Here is a 20,416-nt window from a genome sequence, read left to right as displayed (position 1 = left end):
TGCGAGAGCTTTCTATAAAGGAACGCAAACACATACGAAGCTGTTCGGATTTCTCAGCTGGACTGCTCCAAAGATAGTCCCAAGTCCCGTAAACCGGCCAGGCAGAAGGACGCTGGCCGACGGGGTCAATGGAAGTCTGCCGCTCGGGGGGGTGGGGGGTGACGGACATGCCCCAAACAACACATCCACTTGCTAAAAAGTGAATAGGACCAGAAAATGGGGAAAAAAAATGCAAAAAAACCAAGATCAAGAAGAAAACCGCGAGACGCTGGCCCAGCTGTTCTCACATGGACAGGCTGACACAGAGCCGATCTACGGGGCGAGAAAGCAGCACCCGATGCCCAGCAAAGATCTGAGCGACTTTTCCCCGGGTGGTAGAACTGGTTGCGCCGAACAGCCGGGTGCCTCGCGGGCTCCTTGGGAGAAAAATCCAGCTTGAAGACAGGTCTGTTTTCAGTTTGCATGGAAAACTTGCTGTTTTTCAAAGCCCTGGGTACCCCAGAGCCTTGAAAATACCCAGCACTTCGGTCTTTTTATCAGGGTCTATCAGTAGAAAAGGTTAAATGCTGATGTGCTGGGTACAGAGCAGCGCTCCTCAGCTGCCTTTCTGTTTGCTCACAGCAACTTTCCGTAGTGTTTCTTCTCAGCTAATGCCCAGCTCAAACAGACTTTCAAGGGGAAAGGTCTCGAGCTCCGTACAATTAATTCCCCGCTCTCGCACAGTGCCTCGCACGCTGATTTCTACAAGCCCCAGTCAACACCACCAAAACTCCACCAACAGATTGTGCGTCAAAAAGAACAAGATAAAAAGCGAAGCCGCCAACTCTTGGTATTTCTGAGCCGGGAAGAAAAGAGCCGATTCTCAAAAGCTGCTAGCTCAAATTGCCTCAGCGCTTTTACAGATCTGCTTTAAACACCAAACTTTTGGAAAGTTGAGGGGGAACCTCCTTGAGTGGGCTGCGCATACTGCAAACCCCAGAGCTATCAACGCAGGCGATGAAGGGAAGAAGAAAAATGCACCCGGCAGGGTTCCTCGCTGCAGACAATGCACAGCACCTCCCTGGGGTTATTTTCCCATCTCCAGCACCATGACCACCCTGCAGCTCCTCAGCCACTTCCCCAAAACTACGCCACGAGAGTTAGACCCGCAAAAACCCAGCGTGCCCCCCTCTTTGCTAGCAGGCTTTCAAAACCGGGATGTGTTTTGCTCCTAGACTACCTTTTCCCCACCGCAAGCAGGCAGCCCCCCGGGAGAAACCTGCCCATCCTCACCTGCCGCAGGTGCCTCAGCAGCTCGGTGGCCTCCTCCTGCTTCCCCTGCTTCACCAGCACCAGCATGTCCTGGATCATGCAGATCCGCCGGTGGTAAGGGGGCAAGCCGCTGCCACCACCCTTCCCAAACTTCTCGCCGGACTTCACCATGAGGGAGGCGAGGAAGTCCCCCCTTTCTCTGGGGGGTACTTTCTTGCGGTGGTGGGCCGGGGGGCTCTCCCCAGCGCTGCCCGGCTGGCAACCCTTGGTCTGCTTGGTGCCCATGGCGTGTGGCCCCTGCTCCTGCAGCCCTGGGGCTGCATGCAAGGGGGGGCTTAGGGCTGGAAGCCACAGAAGGGGGGTGCACAAGGGGTTTGGGGGTGCACAGGGGGATGCACAAAGGGATGGGGGAGATGCACAAGGGGTTTGGGGGTGCACAGGGGGATGCACAAGGGGATGGGGGAGATGCACAAGGGGTTTGGGGGTGCACAGGGGGATGCACAAGGGGATGGAGGGGATGCACAAGGGGTTTGGGGGTGCACAGGGGGATGCACAAGGGGTTTGGGGGTGCACAGGGGGATGCACAAAGGGGTGGGGGAGATGCACAAGGGGTTTGGGGGTGCACAGGAGGTTGGGGGGGATGCACAAAGGGATGCACAAGGGGTTGGGGGGATGCACGAGGAGTTCAGGGGGTGCACAAGGGGTTCAGGGGGTGCGGGATGGGGCTCGGCGCCCCCCGGGAGCCTAGCAGGGGGGCCGGTGCCCGGCGGCGGAGCTGCTCCGCTCCCGCAGGCGGAGGAGAGGACGGCTGCGCCCGGCGGAGAGGAGCCGCGCCGCGGCCCCGCCGCCCCGCTCCATGGCTGCGGGGAGGCGAGAAGCCGGGATCCGAGGAGCTCCTTCTCCCGGCCCCGGGCGGCGGCGGCGGCAGCGGAGCGATGAGAGCGGCAGTGCTCAGCCCTGCGGAGCAAAGCGGCGGCGGCGGCTTCGCGCAGCCCCCCCCCCCGAGCAGCCCTCGCCTCCTCCTCCCGGTGCCGAGGGGGCTCTCCGGGGCGGGCGGGGGGGGCGGCCACGACTTGGGGGCAACTGTTGCGCGGCGGGAGCTCCCCGGGGAGGCGGCGCGGCGCGGCTCGCCCGGCTGCGGGGTGCATGCAACGGGGAGAGCCGGGGGAGGGCCGGGGGCGGGCACCGTGCACCGAGGCAGGGCTTGCGGAGGAAGCTGGAGCCGGACGGGGCTCTTCCTTCCTCCGCCGCCGCATCTCGCCCCGCGGCGCTGGGGATTGCACCTGGGGGGGGGGGACGGGACGGGGGGGACGTTGCATGGAGGGGAGCTGCAGCGGGCTTGTACAGGATTGCAGCGGGGGGGGTGCACCGGGGCTGGGCTGCAGGTGGCCCCCGGGAGGCAGCGTGGGGCATCCCCGGTGGTGGTTCCCGGGGAGGAGCAGGGAGGGGTTTCCCGCTGTATTCTCACCCCGAGGGACCTGCAGGCACTTGGCCGTGCCCGTCCCCCGCAGGGCTGTGCTCGGACCCGGGGAGGGCCCCGCACGCAGCCCCGTCTGTCCCCTCGGGTACTCCGCCGAGCCCATCCCCGGGATGAGGCACCGGGCAGGGGGATCCTGCGGGACTCCCGGCTCCGGCTGCGGTGCCACACCAAACCGTGGCTGCTCCTGCACCTCCTGGCCTCCTCCCTCGCCTTCACCCCCCCATCAGCAGCCGCTCCAGTGCCCATCTGGAAGTCACCGCTTGTGCCCTGCCACCCCCTGCCCCAGCCAAGGTCCCCCCGCCACCCTCATCCAGCGCTTGCAACCGCCCCTTGCCCACGCTGCTCCTTCCACAGCTCCCCATCCAATATTCAATCACTCCTTATCTTTCCAGCACTCCGCCGGCAGGGCTTAGGACAAGGATTAAAGCTCTTGGATAAAGAACATGACCAACAACTCTCTTCCAGACAGGCACCGCTCACCTGCTGCCCGAGGCAGATTGCTCAAGAAATGCCTGGGAGGAATAAGCTTTGGGATTGCCGAGGCCCCAGCAATAGCCTCAGACCCTCGCCCGATGCAAGGGGCTGCTTTCCAACACAGACATGCCGCAAACTCTCCATCCAATCCCAAGCCGCTGCTTGGCCAGGGCAGGAGAAGACCCATGGCAGCCGCTGCACTGCGCAGTGCCCGGGCTGGGAAAGCATCTCCTCCCGCAGTGGGAACATGCTCTGCGGGCATTCTGCAACTGTGTTAGAAATACTCTGTGGTGTCAATGAATAAAAGGCAGCTCTCCTTGACAGCCAAATTGCTGGAGGCCCACATAGTTGTTCCAAAACCTCTGAAGACCAACCACTGTAATGCATTTTTATACATGGACCACAAGAACCATGCGGAGCCCCACTGTCTTCACGAGGGTTTGGCTCTGGTTTACAGACCCATGCTGCACGGGATCCAAAACCAGACCAAACACCGGTGTCTCCCCCCAAGGTGTATCATACTGCTGTCATGCGCTAAAAACTACATTTCACTGGTTCAGCCATATCAAGTCATGTCACGTGAGGAAACACGCAGCCACATGGTTTGCAGAAACCACAAGTTTCTGTTAACCAGAGGCCTCACCTGGCAGTAAAACTCTCCAGAGAAGTCGGAGCGAGGCAGCCAATTTGCCAATGTCAACAGGAGGCAGCGGGAAGTGATGCCTGGCCCCCCCCAGCAGCATTTTCCCCTGCAGACTCCATCCTAGGTACGGCCTCCTCCCTTTAAAAGGATCAGTCCTCTTCGTGCTATTAGCAGGGTGATAACACGTAACAACATTAAACAATCAAACGCTGTTGGGACCCTGCAAGACGCTGTATGGGGCCCATGCCCAAAAATCCAATTGGAGGAGCATCATTTCAAACCTGGAGCTGGATACTGTGCCCCAAAGTCGATGGGAATGGGACTGGTCACTTCGTGCATTCATTCTGCATAAGGCAGTTTTCCCACCTGAATCGACTGAGCATCATCAGCACTTTCCTGAACAGCAACCGCGCACTCAGTCCTGCCGATACACACAACTCGCTGCCTAACAGGAGCTGGCAGACAAGGTGCTTCCAGCCCTAAAATCCTCTGCCTGTCCCCGAGTTTCATCTCGGAGCCTGTTCTTTACATACATCTGTAAGTCTGTTGTACAGCAAGAAGCCAGCAAGACCGAGTCAGTTCACCTCTCCAACAAATATATTTAATAATGGAAAAGAAGCAGAAAGAGAAACCCCTGCCAGGGCTGGGATCCCCCACTCCCCGTGGCTCCTGCAGAATTTATGGCCACAGGGCCTCTTCCAAGGAGACGTTGCCAGACAAACAGCGCATCTCGCCCGGGATGAAGGGAAAAGTGCGCACCTCCCTTACTCCAAGAGCCAAATTATTACACCACCAGCCCAGGAGACCAGTTACCTGCAGCCCGTCCGGCCGACGGCCGGGACCCCAAATGTCCCATGAAGCCTCACCTCTGCCAGGGAGCAAGCAGCAAGCACGGGTCCTGTGCCCATTACAATCTTCATGCTGGTCCATACCGGCTCTGGTAGTGGTTTGCAACGCGGATGCTCGTCCTGCAGAAAAAAGGATTTGGACATGACCATCCCGGCTGGGCTGGGAGGAGGATGCTCACACCAGGTCGGCTGAGCGAACCCACCCGGCAGCACGCTCCTGAGCTCGCCTGAGACCTGGCGGCCATGGGGACAGCACAAGGCCAGTTTGCAGCATCCTTGCTCACACCAAGCAGCACTGGTGGGAACTGCTCATCTGTGCAAAATTGGGATACACAGCCTGGTCTAAAGAGAGAAGCCACTGAGGGGCACAGGGAGAAAATGTACTACTTTTGATAGTTCAGGATTTGATCTTCTAAGGCTGTATCAGGCTAAATGCCTTGTTTCTAAAGGCACGTGGAGAGCCAAATCCAGCCCAGAACTGATTTTTCCCCACTTAAAAAAGGCTGTTTGTGACAAGCCCCCATTAGATGGGGCAGCGTTGGCACAGGCTGCAGGGACTGACGGTGCCCAGAAGACATGGACATCTCGCCACCTCTTCAGGTCCATCCCGTGGGCCATTTCACATTCATGGGGGACCACCGTACCCATCCCCTGGGGATCCCAATGGAATGGGAGCTACAAACCCTCTTCCCTTCACCACCCTCTGCCCCAGGGGAGAGGGGAGGTCAGCCCCCGGGGAGCCCAGCTGGGCAGAGCCGTATCCTGGCCGCGGAGGCAGTTTTGCACAGCAACCGTGGCCCCAAGTAAATAAATAAAACCCAACCTTGCACTTACGACACTTCTGTCAGCAGGGCAGAGAGTTTATCTGCTGCTCCTGATCAGACTTATTTATAGCACCCAGGACAAAGCCAGCAAAAGAAAAAGACAAGAGTGCGGTGTGTACTCTTGTTACACCAATGCAAAGCAAATGCCAAGCGCTGCCGGGTTGGATTCACGCTCCCCGTGAGCAGATGCAAAGGCACCGTGACCACTCAGGAGTAACCTCCAGGCTCAGCACTGGTGGCTCGATGGTACGAGACATGCAGATCCCTTAGTAATCCTCCGTCCCAGGGTGTTACTTCTACAACGGCAAAAAGATCTCATCTGGCTACAGACCCAACCTCATGGCAACGCTCAGCTTCCACGCACACACACAATTTTCCGTAGATGCTCAAAACACCTGTGTACAAACCGAGCCCACCCAGCACCGAAAAACATGACCCCAGCCCTCGTGTGCTGGGAAGCCAGCCTGCCCCACAGCTCGCCACGGGCTGGAGCTCGCTCTGCAGCTCTCTGACTGCTGAAATATTCTGCTAAACTCATTAGCCGATCCACAGCCAATATGCATTTTTTCCTTAGTGCAGATGTGTGCAAACTGCAAATTGGTAGATGTTTGTCTAAGGGAGTTTGCGCTTTTTTTTTTTTGCCCTCTGTTCGTACTCCTTATGATATCTAATATTAAGGGTGTGTTAGAAACGTCTACTGCATCAAAAGGAAATAACTTCAGGTCATGAGACCACGGAAGAAAACCGTTTCTCCTCTCCCACAAAACTCAGATTTAAGAATGTTCTCACTTCTACGTCAAAATGAAACTAAAGCTTTCCAATGCATTATGCAGAAGCCAGGGAACATCCATACCACATGAGTCAATAACCTGATGGAATAAACTGGTGTGGAGGAGATCCAACATCAAATACCTGAAAACAGAGATACGCAGCCTCAGTTCCCTGACATCCCGGGTGTGGGTACCCACTACCGAACCGCTTTGCACGCATGTACGCATATACATTTGGTTTTGGATTAGTCACGGATAAAACTAACTTCCCACTCCCAGGAAGGACTGACTGGTTTTACTGGAAGATCACTATCTGGTCACACTTCTCTTTTGCCAGCCTGCTTGTGTTGTCCTTTGCAATGTGCTTTCTGAAGTGCTGCAACTAACCCCTGTGTCCATGTACTCACAGGCTTAGATGGGGGAGATTAATTTTGCAGCTTGCCTAAGGTAGAAAAACCCCTCTCTGATCCCCAGTTTTGACCAGAACTCCCATCCTAAACTAGAAAATCCACCCTGGACAAGTACAGTCCAAGATGGGATATTCAAAAGAGGGATATTGCTCAAAACGCTTGTAGACCTCCATAAATGGGTGTTTTGCAAGACATCCCCACCATCACTTCTGTATTCGAGAGCTCTTGTACTCCACCCAAGACACCCAGCTATGTGACACCGTGGAGTTTATGACTTCTTCCTCACCTGACAGGCCTTGGGGGGGTTTCTTGGCAGCTCAGCTCTTGGTCTAAACCCCACAGTTACTGTTTCTCTAAGAAACACCCCCAAATTCAAGGACAGTTGTTCATTTTGCTTGTTACCCCCCCAGCATTTAACCATTTCATCACCCCAAAAATCTTTTCCCCAACCCAGATCTTGGCAGGACTGAACAAAGCCACAGCAACTGCAAGCACTCGGAGCACCAACCATCTCATCTACATCCATCCCTTCCCCAAATGTTCAAGGAGTTCAAACCAGAGGTTGAGCTGGGACCAAGCTCTGCTTCTCATCAACCCCTCTTGCTTTGGAAGGCAGCGCTGATTTTTCTTGATAGGGATGGAATGATTAAGATTAATTTTAAATGTCAGCATCAGATTCAGGTTGGTTAGATTCAGTATGTGGAAAGGACTAAGCTGACTATGAGAAATATTATTTTCAAGATGGCATTTAAAGGAATCCCAGAGTTAATGTGATTTTTGTCTCTTACTTAAAAATAAAAACAAAGCAGCCTTACTGTAAGACACCACCAAATCCAGCAAGAGGAGAGCAGTCAGTCTCAATAAGCAATCTCTGGGGAAGAAGGCCAAATTGAAAAATATGATTTTAAAAGAACAAAAGGCTATCCATATCCTAAGCTTGATTCAATTCAGCTTTGACAAGGCACAGCAGTGAGACAGGGTTGAAGGGCCTCGTGAAATGCTGCAAGATGTAATTGTAGATGAACAAAACTCCAGGATAAATGGGGCAATAGAATGATGAGAAACATTACATGTACTGAGAGATGTTTTTAAGGAGAAATGAAAGAATCTCACACAGAAGCACTTATGTTTCCTCCAGGCAATGGATGAAGACTTCCTCTATTCACCTTTGAATTCATTACCCGTGTTTGGCTTAAGCTAGGAGAGGCAAGTAAAAAGGATTTAAGAAAAAAAAAAAAAAGGATTTAAGAAAAAAATATCCCTGTCTTCATTCCCCAAAACAAGGAAGAACACAGCCTGAGTAGCCAGAGAAATATCGGTGCAGCATAAAGGGAAGCACCTTCCTCCTCCTCTTCCTTGCTGCTTGCAATCTGTCCTGATGCTCTGGCGTCCGTTTTCGGTGTAAGCCACGGGAGATGGTTAGAGGAGGGCCAGAGACGAGGAAAGGAGAGATGAGTTGATAGAGCCTGGGTACCAGGGTGAAAAAAGTTACTGCAGGCAAGAGCACAGAGCTGCCAAAATCCCCAAACCACCGTGTGGAAAGCTTTCTTTTAATTATTAATTTACCACACCTTATTACTTTTATTACACTAGAATAACTGTACCTACACAAATGTTTTTAGAGGAAAAGAACTCATGTTTAAATCAAACCCTAACCCTCTTCCAAGCAGTTCTGCTGTGGCAGAAGGAAATTGGGATTTTTCATGCAACACCCTGAGCCGAACCATGTCACCTCCGGATGCCCCATTCTCCTCGCAAAGCCGGGCTCGCTGGGGGCCACCAAAATGTGCCATCACCCCGTAATCCCACCAACAGCCGCTGCCTCTCCTCCACTGCCCTGGGGAGGCACGAGAGAAGGTCCCTCCAGTGCTCACTCACGGGGCTTTTAACTTTAAAAAAACCCAAAAAACAAACCAGCAAAGGCTATATTCACCTCCCAGAGAATGCATGGTGGGGGTTGTTGGGGTTTTTGCTGCCTTAGGTTTTGGGGGGGTTTGGGTATTGGGTTTTTTTCCCCCCCACTGGTGTTTAATCATTTAGCCCAATCAGAAGAGTAGAAAAATATTTGTTAGCTGCCAGAAGCATTTGCTCAATAAAAAGGGATGGCCTGTAGAGGTGCTTGCCTGCGTTACACCCATGGGTGCTGGGAGGATGCATCCCTTTGCACCAAAACCGATCCCTCTAGGGCAGAGGGGAGCAGGGACCGGTCCGCATCCCCCCCACGCTTAGGTATCAAATGTGCGTGAGGATTGCTGTCAAGAAACACTTCTATAATCTCATATTTTTCCAGATTCAGGTGCTTTCCCCCTCCAGTGCCACCTCTCTCTCCTCCCAGATTTCCCATGCAAAATACAAACTCAAACCCTTTACCCTGAGAGAATATAAAAATACTTAAGCTGCCGGAAGCAATACATCTTCCCTTCACATGATGGCTTCAGCTTTTTTTCCACTCAACAATCTGAATGCTGTGTTTATAAAACCAGAAGACTGTTTACACACTGTCCAAAAGTTGTTTAGCAAAAGGTTAAAGCTGCCAAATATTTTTCTGGAGTCATCTTGAAAACTACCCTCTGCTTTCCCTCCAGCAGGATTAAAAAGGCTTGGACAGTTTTCTGCACTTCGGTCTGTAGGGAAAAATCATTGCCCGGAGATGCTTTAACAGTAAAAAAAGATCAATGAGCATTTTTATGGAGAATTATCCTTTTGTGCTGTTAGATTTGCTGCAGGGAAATGGCCAATTCAAATATGGATTTGGGAGTCAAAACTCTGGGAGAGTGTTCTTGAATTTTTCCTGAAGACAGCTTCGTGCCCTGGAGTCGCATCCCCTGCCAGGCTCCGGTACCCGATCCGCACCGGGATGTGAACGCCTAACAGTGCTCCAGCGGTTAATCCATCACCAGCTGAGCGCGGTGCATTGGCAGCGATGGAGGGGGCGAAGGGCTGTTGCACACAGCCTAAACCAAAGGGCTGGTTGCTGCCTGGTGAGACAGGCGAAGCACCGGGAAGGGGGAAACCCCAACCAGGACCAGCCCCAGGCTTGGGGAGCGCTTTGCCAGGATGACGCCCAGCCCTCCTGGAGGAGCCGGCCGCTCCGCGCCATTTCTGCGGCGAGGGAGAAGCGCTCACAGCGCCTGGTTGGAGCCAAGAGCCACGAGACAGTTTGACTCATGCTCCTGATGCTTTCCAAATGTTTCCCAGCATCCAGCCGCGAAGTGACGATGAATGTTTTGGAGAGGCTGACCCCATCCGTCCCTGCCACAGCCCAACTCTGACCACGTTTGGCCTTGGGAAGAGGGGACATCAGTCATTACGGGAGTCTATTAAGTCCATTTTGCACGTGCCGGTGTCTCTGGATTAAGCACTGCGGTTATTTGCTCTCTAATTTCTGCTCAGCATTAACATCCCTTTGGTGGAGTTGGCCTGGAGCGATGGATGTGCTGCTGCGAGCAACAGGCTGAGGTGGCTTCTGGGGACAACACAGGGCCACGAGGACACAAACCGAGCTCACTGGCCCATTCACACCACAGGCACTGCCTTTCCAGCCATTACTACCTATTCCCGATTCGAATCGGTGGCTTCCAAAGCTGAAGGGTTTCTCACATCAGGAGCACCAACGTCCCCAGCCGCGCATGCCCCCGAGCTCCTCCATCCCGACCCTCCTGCTCCCTGCATCATCTGCTGCTCCAGGACACGGAGTTCAGCGCCGGAGATCACGTTGCTGCTATTTGGCAGCCTCACCCCCATCAAATCTCAGTGCCAGATGCAAGGGAAGAGCGATGCCAGCCCGGTTACCTTTACAAATGCGCACAATAAACTGTCAGCCGAGCTCACGGTGCCTTTTGTTTAGGGGAGGAACAAAATAACCTCTATCCACCCGAGCTATTCAGGCTGAGTAGGAGGAGCTGAACTCGGGGGTTGTTTATCAGAAACAAACTGGTACAAATCCTATTTGTGCAAAGCTGCTTAAACCCTCTTGTTGGGAGTCTTTTCGTTTTGGCCGGTGCAAGGGTTGGGCGCGTTTGCTGATAAGGGGCAGGGAAAAGCAAGTTTACAGCCTGGGTTTGCCATCAGCCTCGGCACCTGAGGGTTGCAATTCAAGCAGGCTAGAAATATGCAGCTCTTCAGGATTAAAAGAATAAATAAATGAAAAAAAATCTAGGCTCAGTTACCTGCTGTTCAACAGAACCTGGAAGGAAAAATAATTGCAGATGGGAGGGGAAGGGCAACAAATAAATCCTCATAATTTCATCTCCCTTTTGGATTGTGTACGTTCATTGACTGGATGAGTCCTCGGCAAGCTGTGCTGTCGTTGGGGGCTTTATCTGGGATGAAGGAAGTGTTTCCAGGGCATTCAGAAGAGCAGCAAATTTAGACTTAAACTCTCAGTTATGAGAAGCAAACTCCATCCTGCGCAGCACAACAGCCTAGTCTTAGTTTAACTGCAAAATCCAGTTTTACCCTCCTCATTTTAATTTTGTTAAATAAAGCTGAAAAGAATTAGATTCTATTTAGAGGAAAGAGTGACACGGCGTGTTTTTCCAAGCAGGAGTAATACCCCCAGTACGGACTGCACCCAGATCTGGACCTTGCCAAAGTCCAAAGTGATGCTATGATCCAGCTCAGGCACCTTCTCTATTTGTAAAACTGAAAAGACCCTTCTTTTGAGAAGGAATAAGTGAAGCCTTTTGTATTTGCAGTTCAAATCTCTCAAGCGTGGGGTAAAACTGACTTAAATCCAAGACTTCCTGGCCACAGAGAGGCTTAAACCACTGGTTTCTTTCCAACTTGGAGTAAAAAGTTGATATTTCAAAAATAATAATTATAAATCAAAGTTTTCATTCATTTGTGCAAGGAAAACTTTCTCATTTCGGAAACACTAATTTTCTTATTGGTTTACTGTGACAAAGTGACTGGAAGCAAGGCAGCTGGCATCAATGTTACCCCGTGTTTCTCTTTAATAATGCATCTCCTCCTGCCTTCATCCTCCCTCTCGGGGAGGGTCCCCGGCCCGGCTGGGATCCAGGGATGAACCCAGGACAATGCCTCTTTCCGAGCTGACCTAACAAGGTACCTGCCTGGCGGTGCAGGGGTAGACCTTGCTGGGAAGCCTCATCCACAGGATAAAATAGGTAATAAAAACCCAACTTGCATCATGCAATGCACCCGCAGCAAGATTCAATTTTGTCTCATTGAAATACTCAAAGGTTTTGGGGTCATTTCAGCAAAACACAGTAATGCGAGTCAGGCTGACCTGATCCAGCATGATATACTCGCTCGGCGCTCCCCTGGCAGAAAACACGGCCGTGTTTAGAGGGGAATTTGCCGAGCAATCCCGAGTGCTCGCAGGGTCACGGCCCTCCATCCCCTCCCACCGCAGTGGGGGAGCAGAGCGGCCGAGGGCTTTGTGAAACCAGCCTGATTTTAGATTATATCAAAAGGATTTATTCAGGCATTAAAATCCCGACGGTCCCTCGGTCTGGTCCCCAAGTCCATCCCCAGGTAAGCAGCCCTAATTCCCAGTCAAGTTGCCCAAGACCCCCGTCACTGCAGCAGTGGGTACAGCTCAGATTTTAACCTCGCTGATGAACACTCCCCTTCTTCCCCCGGTCACCCCCAAAGGGTCAGAAGAGTTGATGGAATCGAGGATTTTCCCTTTTCCAGCCTGGCAGAGAAGCTCAGACCCGGGTGCTCAGCCACCAGAGCTCACTCAGCTCCAGCTCCTGGGCTTGTCCCTATCCAACAGCCCCATTCACCACGAGGCAATTAATTAACCAGCACTGTACAGAGGGGCCGGTGAAGTCTTTTGCATAAAATATTTGTTTCCCGGGAAGAGGGGGAGGGGAGATGCAGCTTAAAACATTCCTTGGGATGCCTAAATAATCCAGCCCAGATGGAAAATGTGTTCATAAAAGGAAGATGTTAAATACAAAACAACTGTGGGGGAACGCAGAAGGGCAGGAAGGGAAGGGAAACAGCCAGGGCAGCACAACTCTCAACCTTCACGCTGCAGGTGATACCCAGTCCTGGGAAATCCAAAATCTGCTCCTCTCTATTTCATTTTTTTCCAACAGCACAAACAGGATTATTTTTCTGATCACGACAAGCAGAGGTAGGAGGAGAAAATAACAGCACAAACCATCTGATGAGGGTAAACAGAAGGAAAGAAACTGCAGCTTTCTTACAGAAAAAGAGAACGGGGCTGGAGGAAGGGGATGCGGGTGGACGGCCCTCTCCCTTTGCAGATGGGAGCATCAAAAGTTTAGGGCACTTTAGAAAGCAAAAGATGAGCTGTGCAGATGAGCCACAAACCAAAATTTAGACCTAAAATCTGGGGAAAATTTAGAAACAGTGTTGAGAAGTGTGGATCTACTTTCCCTTTACGGTAGGGCTCCTTTTGTGGCATTGCTCAGCATCTCAGCGATACCGCATTCAAGAGGAATGCGGGCATGAAACTACCATAGGATCAGAAGAGCAACATTTTTAAATGAAGTCACTGGACTTAATCTCAGAGCATTTAAAACAGCCACCATCACTTCTCAAAATTAACATTGAAAACTATCACCGAAATCAACTACCGATGGATCAGACCTTCATCACACCTCTGCAGAGACCCAACGCAGAGGCCACCCTCCAAACCCCATCAAGCAGAGGAGCTTTTCTGCAGAGCCAACACGCTGCCGTGCCCAGAGCAGCATTTTTAGGACTCCGTGTCATCAGCACAGCAATAACAGCCATCACTTCACAGCTCTTCAACCCAGAGCCTCTGCTACTACCAGCTGCCATCAGAGGGGTGAGAGCAGCCAGGATGCTGAGAAGCTCTTGCCCTGGGACAACCAGTTCAGACACTCAGTGATTTATTACTTTATTTCAGCATAACGAGCACAAATTAAGCCAAAGCCACAAAAAGATTCAGCAAAGAATAGACAAAGCTCATCCAAGCGCCAGATGGTAGCAGTCCAGACCAAATTCAAAGGACTCTTCCCTGCTTAGTCTTCTCAGCCCTAATCTAGGTAAAAGCCCTCACTTCTTGAGCAAAGAGCTTATTTTCCTCAGTAAGAAGATGAGGGTGTTAAATCTTGGAGAGCCAAAGGAGTATTGCTATTTAGAGGAGGGGATGAGACATCCCAAGACCCAACTGTCTCAGATCTTGCACTAGATGTTCCCAGCCTCACCCTTCCTTGTAAGTGGGGGCAAATCAGTAGATGACCTGGGATAGCCTACACCCCCATCCAGAAAGAAGAGCCAAAGTTCTTCAAAGTAACTTCAGTTGGTTGTGACCCTGGCTCAGACCCCTGAAATAACAATTTTGCCAATGTGTGTTCACATTTTTGGACATTTTAGACCCAGGTTTGTAAGGCTATACAGGCTCCCAAATGCCAGAGTAAGCCCACCCGTAAGGCAAATCCCTGGGGGAAAGCCAAGCACGGGTCTCTCTGGATCACACCGAAGGCTATTTGCAGGGGATGGAGTCTGGATTTCCATACAACACCTTCAGAAGGAAACCCGTGCTTGGACACATTGCCCCAGCAGCGCATCTGGTATTGGAAGGTCAACCCAAGGATGGGCAACAGACACACCAGGTTTCCCCATGCTGTCCTGTGGGAATGCCCTAGCCATACAGAAGGAAAAACTCATGAAAGCATGGGGAGACCTCCACTCTCAGTTACCTTCTTGTCCTCGCTCTTGCTATCAAGACAGCTGTCAACATAACCAGCCGCATTTCTGCTGCCGAGGACGGGAGCGAAGCCGGCTGTCTGGCAGCTGCAGATAAGGGATGAGCAGATGGACACGACGGGGCGGATCGCAGGGGGTGGGAGGGAAAGTTATGGGCCTGAAAGTCTTAAAAGGCACAAGAAGAAAGAGAAATCAAATCAAAGTTAAATGCTGCAGCTCTCCCTCTTGCTACAACCTTCGCTGTTGAAATAATCCAGGAGCGTTTTGAATTCCTGCAGAGAGGGCTCTGAACATCTGATTCTGGATTCAAGCGGCAGCACAGAGCAGCGAGCACCAGCAGCGTTAACCCAGAGCACGGCGGGAAGCACTGAGCCCTGCCTTTCTTCTTGGCCATCCCGGGGAGGCTTACAAACCTTGCCACCCCCACAAAATCCTTCCAAAACACAACCTCCCATTTAACAAACATGGATACAGAGATGCGAGACTGACTACAGCAGCCTCACACCACCGCTCCTCCCTGCTGGGTGTATCGATCCTGTCCCAACCCCGGGGGTCTTTCTATCTTCTCAACCATCAGGACAGAGAGGTTTTATCCCTGTTTTGCAGACGAGGACTCAAAGCAAGAGGCAGACTGGAGCAGAAGCACAAGGTGGTCTCCAGAAGCCAAGGTCAGGGTCTCTCTCAGGTTCACTCGAGCTCTTACCTTTGCCACAGCAGGAGAGTTGATTTGTTGTTTTTTATTTAAAACCCTAAACTGCAGAGGTACAGCTATGCTTCTTATTCAAGCCTGCTTCCTCTTAACGCACCCCTAGCTCTGTAAAGCATTTCCCAACCAAAAACAGCAGTCTTAAATTCTTCATGAACAGTGGTTAGTCTCGCCACAATTTTTATTGTGCGTCATGAATTTTAATAGAAACACACACAAACCCAATCCCTCAGCACCAAGGCATCGAGACAGGCGAGGTTTGTACACGGTGAGAGGTGCTACTGTTTGTTGGGGTTTTTTTTTAACACAGTCGCGGTGAATGGCTGTGGCGGGTGAGGGCCAGCCCAAGGGAGCTACTTCCATCCACGGAGAGCATGGAACTGCCTGCAACTTAGAAACCGTCTTGGTCAGGTCCTACATCGCAGCAGGGCATCCTGACTTAGGTGCTCTATATCAGCATTTGTCAAAGCTATGACAGCCCCCCCAAAACACCAAAATGAAACCAGTGGACCTGCCCACTCCCATCTGACACGCAGCACTTCCCACCCCATCCCTCCAGGCACGGAAGAAGACCCCCCGCACCAGCATCCCTCCCCACTGTTAACAACCCCCCTGGATAAGCAAGGCAAAAAGCCCCAAACACAAACACCAAACCAACCCAGAGACAGCAAAGACATTTTTGGATTAAATGACCTTTCTGGCACTGCCAAGGGGGTTCTTCTCCGCGGTGGCTTTGGTAGCAAATAAATCAATCGCTTTGCTTTCTCTTTACGTCAGTCTCGAAAATACCTCCCCCCGCCCCGTCTACAGACGTCTGTGCTGACACAACACAGATCCCTGCCTTCCCACACGGAATGGGTTAGTGATTCACCCTCTGGTTTCAGCACCTCTGGAAGCCCAAGAAATTAAATTAAACTCCTCTAACACATCCTTGGCATCTTCTCCCGGAAGGTTAAAACAAACAAACAAAAAAAACAAACGCTTTCATTTGCCAGAAGGAAAAGCAACCCCTACTAACGCTCAGCATGGAGAAGCTTGGGTGATGTGATGGATGGACACTCGGTTCAATGGAGGGTTTCCCATTTCCAGGAACGGGCTCGCTTCACAGGCGTGCCGAAGGCTGCAGTCTTACCAGCAGCTTTCTACAACAGCAAAAACCGCAGAGGCTTGTGGCTGGAAGTGACCTATTTTGGGGAAATGAGCAGAACGGTGCCCAGAGCACCCTCTCCCCATGGAGAGGGCAGTGGGGGGGATGTTTCCCAAAATCTTTTGGCAGCAAGGTACCATCTGGTTTTGCAACCAATGGCACACTTATGGGCAAAGCCATGTGTCACATGAAATAAGTCTGGGAGGAGGAGGAGGCAGCAGCGTTACCAGTATTACTAAGAAGCCCCAGAAGAGACAGACCCCACCAGAGAGACCTCTCCAGCAGAGAGCTGATGGCTTTCTTGGGCTGTCCCATGCAGATACAGCAGCTCCTGGAGACATCGTGCTTCCAACAACGTGAACATCTGCAAGCTGCTCTCAGGAAATTCAGCCAAAAATAGCAGACACATTGTGCTATCCTCAAGAGTTACAAGCTTTTGGCCCTCCTGAGGTCACACCATGGGGCTCAGAAGGAGAGCACCCATAGCAGCTCCTACTCCATTTACCAGCCTCCTCCTCCAGACCACAGCAGAGCTGTCTCAGTGCTAAAAGCTCCTGCAGGCCATGCCTGGAGACAAAGAGAGATGCTCTTTGCTTTTGAAGATCCTCTGAGAGATGCTCTCGGTAGAAAACACACTACCATCTTGTCCTAAGCATGGCAGCAAACAAAAACCCGGGGACACGAGCGTTTCCAAGTCTCACCAGCACACGGGGAAGCAGCAGCTCTCAAGTCACGGCGGTTTCTGACCTGCAGGTCAATGCACGTCGCACACCTACCACTCAAAGTAGGTTATAAGCCACACATGGAAGGATCCAACAACACCAGAAATGTTGGTTTCGGCAAGTTTCTGTTGCCCGTGACCTTAAACACCAACCCTGTTCATATGCAGCAGCTCATGCCCACAAGCAAACCTTGGCCAGACCATCCCCATAAGCCCCCAAAGGTTAAAGCTCCCCACACCTGGGTAAAGACTACTCAGCTCTAATCTGGTGGTTAAGATATTCACGCGGCAGCCAGATCAGCACAGCACCAGACAGCCTCAAGGGACTTAGGGCTTGCGAGAATCTAGTGGAGATACCAGCAGCAGACAGCAGGTAATGGGAGAAGCCCCCCGGCCTCGGCGGCAGGGCTGCAAGCACCCTCCTTGCTCAGTGTGCTCCTGGGGAGCATCACCATGTCCTCCCCATCCCATCCCAGGACGGCAGCGTGAGCTTCATTATTGGGCAGCTATGAACTTTAGCTCAAATTTAACTCTATCTGCTGCTATGATGCCACGAATGACCTGAGGGGAGATCTTGATGCTGCAATAGCTGGCACATTGACCTGAGGTTGTATTATTCAGTGCATACTCACACTTAGCCGTCCAGTTTGCAGCGGATCTGCTCAGATCCCAATTCTCAACGACAGAGAAGTGCTTCTCTAAGTATTTTGACTTTGTCAGGGCGACCGTTCCAGGGGGCCATTATCTGCCCCAGCGCATTCAGCCACCCCCGCCGAGCAAAAGCAGGCAAGTCCCAGCAGCGCTGGGCTCCAAACAAGCCCTGGACACCCAGGGACTCCTTCCTCCAGCCAGTCAGCTCAAACACAGCAGCTTTCAAGCTGCTCTAATCGACACTAGGATCCACGCCAGCCTCCAGCTGCGCCCGGGCTTTGAGAAGATGACGGCTGCCCTGTGTGCCAGGGTACGGGCTTCCCCCCGCGCTACAGTCACTTGTTTGTTTTACGCATGTACAGTCATGCCCGGGCAACCGGTTGGTGGAGGGAGCTTTTCTGCTGAAAAACTGCTTTGTGTTGGTCTACATCCCTCCTGCACACAAAGCGCTGGGGAGAGAGTAACCCCCGCAGAAGGGCTGCATTGACACCAGGCAGATTGCAGCGCTCTGGCAATGGCAGAGCATCCTCATGCGAGCGGTGTGCCCAGGGCAGGCGCTGCTGGGAGATCTCCTGCGATGAAGGCTTCCTGTATTCCTACAAACCATTTTATTCATGCACGATGGAGTGTCATAAATAATTACAAGCAGGCGGTGCTCCCGGAGCACCGAGTGCAGCATGGTTTGCCGGGAGTTTGCCTCGCTTGCTAACAGCCAGCGGGAACCGTGCACACAGCATCTTCATTCAGGCAAGATCCAAAGTGGTGGGAGAAAGGAGAAAAGTTCCCTCATCCACCATGGCCCAGAAACCCAGGGACCATGGCTTTATTTAAAATAGACGGGGGAGCTCAAATCCTCCAATTAGGTGCCTAATTCTCATTCCCTTCAGAGCAAAGTGAGGCACAGGAGGTGGGTCCTGGTCAAGAGATGCTAATGTCTTGCTGCCAGCAGGTTTTGAGCCATCTTTGCAGAAACATCGCCTCTCTCCTCCTGATATCTCTGTTGATATTAGTTCTGAATTAAGACAGACCCTGTGCTTGTTAGGCAGCACCAGTGTCAGACCTGGGGGGCTGAGGTTTATGACTGTCACAACAGAGAAAGGCAAATCCTCTGCAATACCTCCTTTAATCGATAGCAGGAACAGGCTTGTCTAATTGCTTTGACCTTTGGTCAGTAAGCCTCCCACTCACCAGGCTGGACTTCAGCAGGGGAGATCCACAAGCCCAATGTATTCCTTACAAATTTCCTGCTGTTCCCTTTCCCTGCCTGGGAGTAAGACCCAGGAAAAAATGAACCATTTCCCCAAGCAACCGCAGACATGGAAGGACCCGTGGGAACAGAACTGAGCCAAGGTATCATCTGTCTCTGCCACACCGAATGTATCAAGGAGCTACCTCTCTCCAACACTCACCTGGAGCGAGCACCAGTTTGTAGGACCAGCTTTGAGCCAGCCTAAAAGCCCTACAAAGCAGCCCTCGGAACGCTACAGGGCCTCTGTCACATGAAAGATTTGTTTCTAATTAAAAGAGTGCATCCGTGGCCTCAGATGCTACTCGGGGCACACTACATGCCTACTACTGAGTGCTAAGGCTGGGTGCGTTGTTCATTTAAAATACAGATGGGGACAAAGAGACAAGGCATTTTGTCAGGTGGGAGGTGTTTTGGGACAGCGTGGTCTCCTGCTGTGCGCGGTGGCCACCGGGAACGGGGTGGGGAGCAGGGCTGCAGGAGGGGAGCAGCACGGGCACGCTCCTGGCTGGCACCCAGAGCCCCCCTAAACCCTAAACCCAGCAGGTCTCTGTGCGTGGGCTGCCAACACCTCTCCCACAGGGAGATCTCCCGGCTCTCCCTTTCCCCAGCAGCACCTTGGCTGGGCCGGGTGCCAGAGGGGATGCCAAGGGGCACTGCCTTGACTGGAAAAGCTATAGATAAAGTCCACCTCGCGGAAAAATCCCGTCTCCACTCCTCCACCTGAGCTCGCTGCACAAAACCTGGGCACTGACCAAGTCCGAATGAGCACCTGAACTAAGAGACCGCTTGGGAACATCAGGGGAAAGGGCTGGAAAACTGTTGCTGTTCAAACAATTTTCCAGCCCTTCCTAAATGAATCCCCCCTATTTTAGGGGGTCCAAACCATCTGACAAGGAAGTCTTTGTGGGGGCAGGAGGGAAGCAGCCTGCCTTTGCGCTACTGCTCCTAACGCTCGCTCAGGAGACGCGGCCACGACACCGGACAGACAGACAGACGCAGACCCCGGCTCCCCGGGGAGGGATGCTCCCACCCCCCTTCGGGGTCGCAGACACCCCGGGAGGGCTGCGGGGTCCCTGGAGCTCTTCACTAAGAAAAGGGCCCTTACAGCGCCAGGCAGAGCCACCAGCCCCTGCTGCTGACCCGAGTCCCCGAGGGGCTCTGGCTGAGCAGGGGGAGCGGCAGCACGGACAGACAAACAGACACGCAGCCCCCCACCAGCCCGCGTGCCCTGGAACAGGACTCAGGACACCTTATACCCCCGCTCTGCCGCTTATTCCTCGCATAGCTCTGCCAGAGCTGATCCTCCCCCTTCCTGCCCTTTCCCCGCAGGGTCGGAGGCAGAGAGGGGTCCGTGTGTCCGACGCCAGGACAAACGCCCGCGCCCAGACCGGGACCCGCTCCCGGCCCGGCGGCGCGGGCTCAAGGCCGGGCTCTTGGCGCCCCCTAGCGGCGCCCCAGGGGCAGAGCCGGCCCGCCCCACCGCGCCCCCGCCCCACCGCGCCCCTGCGCCCCCGCCCCACGGCAGCGCCGGAGCCGCCGTCCCGGCGGAGCCACCGCCGGGCTCACCC

At 52.9% G+C, this 20,416-nt stretch overlaps 1 protein-coding gene across 1 annotated transcript in view; it reads right to left on the bottom strand.

The window, feature by feature from the left end:
- Positions 1-1,665, bottom strand: part of LRRC75A (leucine rich repeat containing 75A) — a 94,959-nt gene extending 93,294 nt beyond the window's left edge. The window contains exon 1 of the mRNA XM_059829321.1: positions 1,273-1,665. Coding sequence (XP_059685304.1) covers positions 1,273-1,536 — 264 coding nt within the window. The 5' untranslated portion in view covers positions 1,537-1,665. The remainder of the gene's footprint in view (positions 1-1,272) is intronic.
- Between the last annotated feature and the right edge of the window lie 18,751 nt (positions 1,666-20,416).

This window comes from Gavia stellata, chromosome 25, assembly GCF_030936135.1.
Source record: "Gavia stellata isolate bGavSte3 chromosome 25, bGavSte3.hap2, whole genome shotgun sequence".
In the NCBI taxonomy this organism is placed as follows: Eukaryota; Metazoa; Chordata; class Aves; order Gaviiformes; family Gaviidae; genus Gavia; species Gavia stellata.
This window is presented reverse-complemented; position numbering and strand designations above follow the sequence as displayed.